Source organism: Hyperolius riggenbachi, chromosome 6 (assembly GCF_040937935.1).
Source record: "Hyperolius riggenbachi isolate aHypRig1 chromosome 6, aHypRig1.pri, whole genome shotgun sequence".
Lineage (NCBI taxonomy): Eukaryota > Metazoa > Chordata > Amphibia > Anura > Hyperoliidae > Hyperolius > Hyperolius riggenbachi.
In genome coordinates this window covers 244,664,567-244,675,563 of record NC_090651.1, presented here as the reverse complement: position 1 = coordinate 244,675,563, position 10,997 = coordinate 244,664,567, and the positions used below count along the sequence as shown (strand labels likewise).

General features: G+C 43.1%; 1 protein-coding gene across 1 annotated transcript in view; it reads left to right on the top strand.

Annotated features, from left to right (window-relative positions):
* Positions 1 to 3,878: 3,878 nt before the first annotated feature.
* The window catches only part of MXRA8 (matrix remodeling associated 8), a 145,907-nt gene continuing 138,788 nt past the window's right edge, over positions 3,879 to 10,997 (top strand). The window contains exon 1 of the mRNA XM_068240618.1: positions 3,879 to 4,279. Coding sequence (XP_068096719.1) covers positions 4,264 to 4,279 — 16 coding nt within the window. The 5' untranslated portion in view covers positions 3,879 to 4,263. The remainder of the gene's footprint in view (positions 4,280 to 10,997) is intronic.

The window sequence follows — 10,997 nt, the reverse complement described above, 5'->3', positions numbered from 1 at the left end:
CTTTGGAGGTCCTTGCCTTAAGTTTGTCTCCTAGTTCCCTGAAATTGTTTTTTAGGACCTTCCATCTTCCACTAACTTTGTTGTTAGTACCAATGTGCACCAAGACAGCTGGGTCCTCCCCAGCTCCACCCATCAATTTGTCTATGTGATCCGCCACATGCCGAACCCGAGCACCCCGGAAACAGCCATGACAAGGACAATCTCATTTCTGGGTCCCCATGCAGTTCATGGATGCAAACACATTTGTGTCATATGCATAGTGTTATTTTCAAAGCAGTACAATAAAGTGAAAAATGGAAATGGGAAAAAACTATCAGGGGAACCAGTAGTCATTCTAATATACAGTGAGGAAGACAAAAGCAGGGGACAGACTTCCTGCACTCCTTTCCCTCAGGAGAGAATGAAGACTTGAATTAGAATGTCTACACTACAGGCTAAAGCCTAATGCTACACTAAATACTCCTACTCAAACTCCCAAATAGTAACAGAAATCCAGTAGAACAGATGGGTTAATCCACAATAGGGTTAAAGGGAACCTAAACTGAGAAGCCTCCTCAGTAACAGTTAAGGCATCTAATTACATTTATGTTTGCTAAAGAATGTTTCTCCTCTGTATGTCAGTGTATATAAGCTGTGTTTTTCAGTTTTGGTCAGGAACCAGTCCGACGAAGGCTTTTTATAAGTCGAAAGTTCACTGTTTATCCATCTCTAAGTTAGCCAATAAATGGTATCATCGTGATTCAAAACTTCTTGCTTTTACTCATGGCTAACACGGTACAACACTTTACTGCTTCTACTAAACTGAGAAGGATATGGATTTTTCATTTTAAAATAATACCAGTTGCCTGACTCTCCTACCGATCTTGTGTCTCTGTAATGGTGGCCACTAATGATCCAACCTTTTTTATCTAATATTACCATTTGTATGTAATATAAGGTAACTGCCTGAAGTATCCATTCACAATATTCACTCAATTTACCCTTATACTACATAGATTTGGTAAGATTGGATGAAAAAGATTGGATCATTAGTGGCCACCATAAGGGTATGGAGCCATGTTCTACAATGTATCTGTATTAATGCACCTGCACTAATCACTTCAGTTAATATATGAAGCAAAGGATAAAGAATAGTTACAATGCAGCGTATAGTAATGAAAATGTATATTCTTTCACCTTTCAAAATGTGATTAAAGCGGAATATAACCCTGCATTTCAACTTTGCTCTAAAACATTATTTACAGCATATTATATGCAAAAAGCATTTTTTTTTTACTAGACCAGCATTGGAAGGGTTAAACACAGAGGTTTTAAGTTCCGTGCAGACATTCAGATGGTTACATTCTATTTAGTTAGTGTGTAACTGTTTATCAATAGATACATCTCTTTGGCTGTCCTCCAAGCTCCTTCTCAGTGAGAGAGATGAGTCATAATAAACACATATTTGTAAACAAAAAGTATCTAACTCAAGTTCGGATTCGGTTGCAGAAATCTCTAGGGACTTTAAAGCCCTGTGTAACCCTTCCAATGCTGGTCTAGTAAAAAAAAATAATGCTGGTTGCCAGTGGCGGCTCCAGGAAATTTTTTTAGGGGGTGCTATGCAGGTGCTGGACCAATTTCCGGGGGAGCTGACGACCTGCGGCGCGCGAAGCGCGCCGCGCCAAAAATGGGTGTGGCCACAACCTGCGGCGCGCGAAGCGCGCCGCGGCGAAAAAATGGGCGTGGTCATGACCGGATGAGGGCGGGGCTAACTGTAATTTAGAGTGAACCCAGGGTGAGAGTGATATGGTGGCTGCCATATTTATTTCCTTTTAAACAATACTAGTTGCCTGGCAGCCCTGCTGATCTATTTGGCTGTAGTAGTGAACTGAATTACACCAGAAACAAGCCATGCAGCTAATCTTGTCAGTTCTGACAATATTGTCAGAAACCCCTGACCTGCTGCATGCTTGTTCAGGGTCTATGGTTGAAAGAATAAGAGGCAGAGGACCAGCACGGCAGCCAGGCAACTGGTATTGCTTAAAGGGAGATAAATATGGCAGCCTCAATATTATTCTCACCTCGGGTTCCCTTTAAAAGTGCAACGCAAAGACAGAGGGCCCAAGTTTTGGTGACCCTTTTCCCAGAAAATTCACATAATTGTGCAGGTTTTCTCAAGAAAATACACGTAATGTGAGCAGATTTTAACAAAAAACACGTCCAATGACCCCAATATGCACAATCGTTATCAGATATGGCCCCAATATGCACAATCGTTATCAGATATGGCCCCAATATGCACAATCGTTATCAGATATGGCCCCAATATGCACAATCGTTATCAGATATAGCCCCAATATGCACAATCGGTAGCAGATATGACCCCAATATGCACAATCGTTAGCAGATATGACCCCAATATGCACAATCGTTATCAGATATGGCCCCAATATGCACAATCGTTATCAGATATGGCCCCAATATGCACAATCGGTAGCAGATATGGTCCCAATATGCACAATCGGTAGCAGATATGGTCCCAATATGCACAATCGGTAGCAGATATGGTCCCAATATGCACAATCGGTGGCAGATATGGTCCCAATATGCACAATCGGTGGCAGATATGGTCCCAATATGCACAATCGGTAGCAGATATGGCCCCAATATGCACAATCGGTAGCAGATATGACCCCAATATGCACAATCGGTAGCAGATATGACCCCAATATGCACAATCGGTAGCAGATATGACCCCAATATGCACAATCGGTAGCAGATATGACCCCAATATGCACAATCGGTAGCAGATATGACCCCAATATGCACAATCGGTAGCAGATATGACCCCAATATGCACAATCGGTAGCAGATATGACCCCAATATGCACAATCGGTAGCAGATATGACCCCAATATGCACAATCGGTAGCAGAAATGACCCCAATATGCACAATCGGTAGCAGAAATGACCCCAATATGCACAATCGGTAGCAGAAATGACCCCAATATGCACAATCGGTAGCAGAAATGACCCCAACATGCACAATCGGTAGCAGATATCGCCCCAATATGCACAATCCGTAGCAGATATGACCCCAATATGCACAATCCGTAGCAGATATGACCCCAATATGCACAATCCGTGGCAGATATGACCCCAATATGCACAATCCGTGGCAGATATGACCCCAATATGCACAATCCGTGGCAGATATGACCCCAATATGCACAATCCGTGGCAGATATGACCCCAATATGCACAATCCGTAGCAGATATGACCCCAATATGCACAATCCGCATCACCTGAAAAAGAAAAGAAAAACCCATTTACTCACCTACAGCCAGAAGACCTTCTTTCCCGACCTCCCGTCCCGAGTCCCGACCTCATTGTGGCGCGCAGCGCCCGCGCGCCCACGATCCTCTTCCTTCCCGACGTCACGACGAGACTTCCTGCCTGCATGCAGAGAGCAGGGCTACGGGAAAATGGCCGCCCGAAGTCTGCAGAACAGGGCTCCGGGCGGCCATCTTACCGTAGCCCTGCCTGCTGCTCCGTGCTGCCGGTGTGTGAACTGACTTGGCGTCTTTTAGACGCCTGAAGTCAGTTCACTCCAGGGGGTGCTTTGGGGGTGCTTGGACAATTCTAGGGGGTGCTCGAGCACCCCCAAGCACCCCCCTGGCGCCGCCACTGCTGGTTGCATATAATATACTGTAAATAATGTTTTAGAGCAAAGTTGAAATGCAGGGTTATATTCCGCTTTAAGGCTAATTTAGGGGAGTAATCTGAACCCCACAGGTGTGCTAGTGAACTGTAATTACAGGTTTGTGGCTGCATGAACAAATTAGATTAGTGCATCACAGATTATTTAAATAGGAGGGGTTGCCACTTGACAGGGGCAACAGGAAGTGAGAGCTGTGTTTTTTGCCAGTGGCTGCTGTGAAGAGCTGGAGAATCTGGTTGCCTGGTGATTGCATAGGATTGCAGAATACATCTCTGAGGAGCCTGATAGGAACTTGTGGTACACGGTGGGGACATTACTACAGCACCTAAGAACATTATTTGCAGTGAATTATCCGGGGGTTTCCTGTCTGTGCGGTTTGGCTGTTGAAAGACCTGTGGATCCAGAAGGAAGCACTGAAAGCCTGCTCAAAGTACTCAAGGAACTGTAAGTGCAGCTTTGCTGCATCATAGTGCATACCTGTGGATTACAAGACGGACATATTACCTGTGGATTACAAATAGTATTGCACAAAACTTAAGGGTGCACCCCGAAGATAAAGACCATGCAGGAACATTCAGGTGCAGCCAGGGGAGGAGATTTAGTAAGAGCTAGTTGTTTTAGGTTAGATAGTATTACTGTCACTGTATGATTTTTTTCTTTTGTTATCTGACAGTTTATAAATGCCCAGCTATTAATTCTTTATTACTATTCAGTAAATTTTACTGCTGAGCAAGAACCGTTGTCTGTGTCTGTGTGGCATCGTGTACCCTCTGTATCTGTGGGCCCACCCCTCGGGTTATCTTACATTTCTAACACTTTTAGCCACAGCCCCTGAACAAGCCTGCAGGTCAGGTTCTCTGACTGAAGTCAGACTGGATTAGCTGCATGCTTGTTTCAGGTGTGTGATTCAATTACTACTGCAGCCAAAGAGATCAGCAGGACTGCCAGGCAACTGGTATTGTTTAAAAGGAAACATCCATATCCATCTCAGTTTAGGTTTCCTTTAACTGTCCCAGATTAAAGAATAGCAGCTAAAGTTTAATCTCTTTTCTGGTGCTCAGTTTGTGTTTTATGCTTTTACTATGTTTCTATTAAAGTTGGACATATGGCCCTTCATACTTACCTAAAATCTTACCATATGTTAGAATATACCATGAAGCAGTTAGAGACAATTAAATATCTTTGCATATTATATGGTACTAGAAATCCTAAGCTACCAATGCTAATGATCCATCTGTATTACCATGTAGTATTGATTTCTTACCAGCACTAATGCTATGTATGTACCTTACCAGCTCTAAATGTTCTTATGCATTCAGTCATATTCTTTACATGGCGAGGAAAGGAACAGCGCTACTTAAAAACAGGTTGCATCCTTATGACTACCTGCTTCAGAGTGCAAGCCCCACTAGTGGGATAAAATACACATCCAGCATTCACATAAAATGCACCTCTCTACCATTGGAGCAGGGGCGCAACTAGGAGCCACCGGGCCCCCCTGCAGAGATTCTGACAGCCCCCCTGCAGAAATTCTGACGGCCCCACCCCCCCGGGGCCCACTAAGGCCCATTTTGGGGGGCTGGAGGGGATGCTGCATGAGGGGAAAGCCATGGCCACACTCGGCGGGGAGGGAGGACGGTCCCCCCCTCCCTCACCTCTGGCTCTCCCCTCTGCGCTCCCCTCCAGCTTAAATTAGTGTCTGGGCAGCGGCGGGCAGCAGGCAGATACATACCTTCCTTGCGTTCCACCGCGGATACTCCATGCTCTAGTATCTGACGCTACTTCCTGTTCATACAGGAAGTGACTTCAGATGCTGGAAAGAGGAACATTCCCAGTGGAACACAAGGAAGGTATGTATCTGCCTGCTGCCCGCCGCTGCCCAGACACTAATTGAAGCTGGAGGGGAGCGCAGAGCCCGAGGTGAGGGGGGGGGGGGCGTCCCCTGTCCCCGACGAGTGTGGCCATGGCTTTCCCCTCATGCAGTGTCCCCTCCAGTCCCCCAAAACAGCCCTGAGCGGGTCCCGGGGGGGGGGGGGGGCAGGCTCCCCCCCCCGGCGGGAGCAGGGGCTGCAGGCCCTATTGTTACACCCATGCACTGGAGGATGTTGGTTTCTGCAATCGCTTTCATGCAACTTATTAAGTACTCGTCCCTCCCACTGCGAAGGAGTCACCCCCCATGGGAGGGGCCCTAACACTAACTAATCCTAAATTATGCATATGCATAGCCTGGGTGTGCTACCAAATCAAAATTCTAAATTGCGCAAAGGTGGATCAGCGAATCACCAGGCCGTCTCCGAATGGCCACCAATCAGAGGTGCGCTGAGCCCCCCCAAGGTTTCAAGGTGTGTTTGTAGTTTCTTGGGGGGGCTCAGCGCACCTCTGATTGGGGGCTATTTGGAGGCGGTCTGGTGATGCGCTGATCCACCTTTGCGCAGTCATATTCTTTAGTTGAATAATTCAATGTCTCTATCTGTAAATCATTCTGTATACAATAAAAACTTAATGTTTAAAAAAAAGAATGTCTACAGGCTGCATATAAGAAAATGGATAGCAGGCAAGTCCTTATTATCACCCATACTCTGTACATGTATTCAACTTATGAAACAGATTTTCGATACACGTTTGCTTTAAATAATTAGCCTCTCCAGCCTATGCCTCGGCCCGGCCCTGTGTGGCGCCATGTTATTCTGTGTAAAATGTGCAATTTTGTTTCTCTGAGCATAAACTCTCTCTCTCCATATGTTCTACTCTATGTAAAAGGAAATGTGTAATATTAATAAATGAGGAACATATTCTCTTCACATTCCTCTCCTTACTCAATAATGCTCATTGTGACAACTTTCCATGGGGTCTGCAAGTTAATGGCATGTTATTAAAATACCATTCTCATTTGTTAATTAAAACCAGCCAACTAAATGTGTGTTTTTTCCACAAACACAGGCAGTTTTTGCCTGTGCAGTATCCCAGGTAAGGCTAATGGCACAACTCTACCCAGAATCCTTTACACTTCTTTTCTTTAGAACCCGGAAGATCGAGTGTAAGCTGTGTCAGGTTTCATGTGACATGTGGAGATGATATGGCTTTGTGTTTCAAGCCACATTACCCAGAACATATCTCCAGCTCTGCTGCAGTAAGCATATCAGTAACAATTCTGTGACCCTACAGGTGAAATCAGGATTTAGTCCATTGAACTCACATGCCTATTATTGGCTGCACTGAATGCTTTCAAAGCTTAGCAGATGTATTTGACTCACTCGGGCTGGCAGTGGAACATCTGTGACACATACTGACTGTACAGTGCTGATTGTAGTTAGAGAGTAGTGAGCCTTATTTTCTATTTAAGACTCTGTGTCATCAATATATATATTAGATCCATATTTTATCTTATAGAGCCTTGGCTGACTCATGAATATATTTTATTATTTCCTGCTTCGCTATTCTTTATAAGTCAATCTGTACCCCAAGAATCGCAAGTGTTTCCCAACAAACTACTACTGGGAATGGATACACCTTCTTTTAGTATAAAATATTTTATTTACAACATAAGCCCTCTTTGACTGTTTAAAAGTTGTGGCTGAAGGTGGGCTTATGCTTGTGCTTGTTGTCTTTGTGAAGCAGAGTTGAATTGGAAAAGGTTCCTTTAAACCCTAGTTCACAAACTCAAATTTGTAATACTTAGTAAAGGGAATAGGTGACAATGCCAGTACTTACAAAATAATGTGTGGTTTAGGTTTAGGTTACGTAGTAAGAGAAGTACAACTTCACCAGAAGTCAAAGGGGGAATGCCTTAAGTTAGAGCATATGCTTGCCAGAAAAAGCGAGTTTTGAGGGACCATTTAAAGATTTCAAAGGTTGGAGAGTAGCGAATGTGTTGTGGAAGGAGATTTTCAGTGGAGGGGTGAAGAATGTGAGAAATCTTGTATACATGAATTCTAGAGGACAAAAGAAGGTTGTGTGCAGATCTGAGATTGCAGCTGAGTTGGTATCCACCTTTTGTGGCAATTACAGCCTCAATTCTCCGAGGTATTGATTCATACAAATTGTGAATTGTTTCCAAAGGAATTTTAGCCCATTTTTCAGTTAAAACACCCTCTAGTTCTTTTCACATTTTTCCAATGCTCGAGGGACCAATTCTGGTGGTTCTACACCACTCTAAACGCTTTGAGTTCAGAGGTTTTCTAATTGCAGTTCTTTCCTGGAATCCAGATTTGAGCAGCTCCCAGTTTTTGTGGAAACTGGGTTCTGTAAGTGTTCACTCAGCTCTGCAGGGATTTTAGGAGCTGTGGTCCTGCGAGCTTTTCTAACAATTCGATTTAGAGTCCCACAGTCTCTCTCAGACAACTTCGACTTTCGGCCACAACTGTGCTTTGCTGAGGACGTTTTTCCTTCTCTTTCAAAGGCAGTCATTACTTTTGAGACAGTACCTCTTGAAATGACAAGCATTCGGGCAGTTTCTGTTACAGTAGTGCCTGCCATACAAGCACCAACAATTTGGCCTCTTTGAAAGTCTGAGAGATCTGCCATTTTTGTAAATTATAACCAACTTTTGTTTAAATATCTGTAAAAAGCTATTATTTTAATTAAACATGAAATAACAAAAATAATAAACAAAAATGTTTTAACAGATGTCAAGTTTTGATTGCTTAAAACATGTTCAAAGATTATGATGCCAAAATGTTAGGTGTTTCCATTATTTTGTCCAACCCCTGTAATATATAATTGTATTTATAAAGCGCCAACATATTACGCTGCGCTGGACAACAAATATATACAATGATACAAGGAGGACAGACATACAGGGAGTGCAGAATTATTAGGCAAGTGGTATTTTTGAGGAATAATTTTATTATTGAACAACAACCATGTTCTCAATGAACCCAAAAAACTCATTAATATCAAAGCTGAATATTTTTTAAAGTAGTTTTTCGTTTGTTTTTAGTTTTAGCTATTTTAGGGGGATATCTGTGTGTGCAGGTGACTATTACTGTGCATAATTATTAGGCAACTTAACAAAAAACAAATATATACCCATTTCAATTATTTATTTTTACCAGTGAAACCAATATAACATCTCAACATTCACAAATATACATTTCTGACATTCAAAAACAAAACAAAAACAAATCAGTGACCAATATAGCCACCTTTCTTTGCAAGGACACTCAAAAGCCTGCCATCCATGGATTCTGTCAGTGTTTTGATCTGTTCACCATCAACATTGCGTGCAGCAGCAACCACAGCCTCCCAGACACTGTTAAGAGAGGTGTACTGTTTTCCCTCCTTGTAAATCTCACATTTTATGATGGACCACAGGTTCTCAATGGGGTTCAGATCAGGTTAACAAGGAGGCCATGTCATTCGTTTTTCTTCTTTTATACCCTTTCTTTCCAGCCACGCTGTGGAGTACTTGGACGCGTGTGATGGAGTATTGTCCTGCATGAAAATCATGTTTTTCTTGAAGGATGCAGACTTCTTCCTGTACCACGCCTTGAAGAAGGTGTCTTCCAGAAACTGGCAGTAGGACTGGGAGTTGAGCTTGACTCCATCCTCAATCCGAAAAGGCCCCACAAGCTCATCTTTGATGATACCAGCCCAAACCAGTACTCCACCTCCACCTTGCTGGCGTCTGAGTCGGACTGGAGCTCTCTGCCCTTTACCAATCCAGCCACGGGCCCATCCATCTGGCCCATCAAGACTCACTCTCATTTCATCAGTCCATGAAACCTTAGAAAAATCAGTCTTGAGATATTTCTTGACCCAGTCTTGACGTTTCAGCTTGTGTGTCTTGTTCAGTGGTGGTCGTCTTTCAGCTTTTCTTACCTTGGCCATGTCTCTGAGTATTGCACACCTTGTGCTTTTGGGCACTCCAGTGATGTTGCAGCTCCGAAATATGGCCAAACCGGTGGCAAGTGGCATCTTGACAGCTGCATGCTTGACTTTTCTCAGTTCATGGGCAGTTATTTTGCGCCTTGGTTTTTCCACATGCTTCTTGCGACCCTGTTGACTATTTTGAATGAAACGTTTGATTGTTCGATGATCACGCTTCAGAAGCTTTGCAATTTTAAGAGTGCTGCATCCTTTTGCAAGATATCTCACTATTTTTGACTTTTCTGAGCCCGTCAAGTCTTTCTTTTGACTCATTTTGCCAAAGGAAAGGAAGCTGCCTAATAATTATGCACACCTGATATAGGGTGTTGAGGTCATTAGACCACACCCCTTCTCATTACAGAGATGCACATCACCTAATATGCTTAATTGGTAGTAGGCTTTCGAGCCTATACAGCTTGGAGTAAGACAACATGCATAAAGAGGATGATGTGGTCAAAATACTCATTTGCCTAATAATTCTGCACTCCCTGTAATGAGGTTATACAACATAGAACAAAGTTATGCAAGGCAAACGGTACAAAATACATGATCATGCGATAATGCACAGCAATACAAGTACAGGCTGTCATAGGAAAGGAGCATACAATCATGTAGACTATACTAGGAAAGGGAGGACCCTGCCAGAGGCTTACAATCTAATATATATATCTGCTAAACATGTACATGTATATGTGACTTTAAAGCTTTTTCTCAACCTCTAAATTGATATAGTGCGTATATGCAAATACTAATATATTGGATTAAGTGTGAAGATAGAAAGATCCAGTGTAGGTTAAACAAAAGTATCTCCTTTGGTCATAGTTTCTTTGTGTCGGGGTAAGCCGGGGTGTAACTGACTGAGAAGCAGGGGCAGGTTGAGGGGTATGTTATAGTATTAGAGTACCCTTCTCCCAGACATACACACATACACCTTATGATGCTTTCTGCTACAGTGTCCTCCCTGTTGATGTCCCCCTGCTACTGCAGAGGTGCCAGTGGATGGAACTAGGTTTATTTACAGGCTTCAGCAGTTCTCTACATCGAGCAGTGACTTTTCTCTGTATCTCCAGTCAGGCAAAAAACAGGAACCAGTGATCCCCAACAGTCTATATAATCGTCTGCCTAAAATAAATATAACAGTGCCACCTACAGGCCAGAAGTATGGCCACCACATACTGGTTTGGTTTTATATTAACCTTTCACCTGATTCTCCCATACCCCATGGCTGACATTCACTAAGTCTACTGGAGAAACATCTCAGTGATTTGCTCACTACCAAGAGGTAAATGAAGAAAGTAATGCCCATTATATCCCTTTGTAACATCTGTTCTTTTTTTTAACTGCTGTTTATCTTAACATCCCCTCCCCCGAAAATAAAATAAAAAATAGAAGTAAATAAAATCACAGGATACTATTTTTCACAGACAG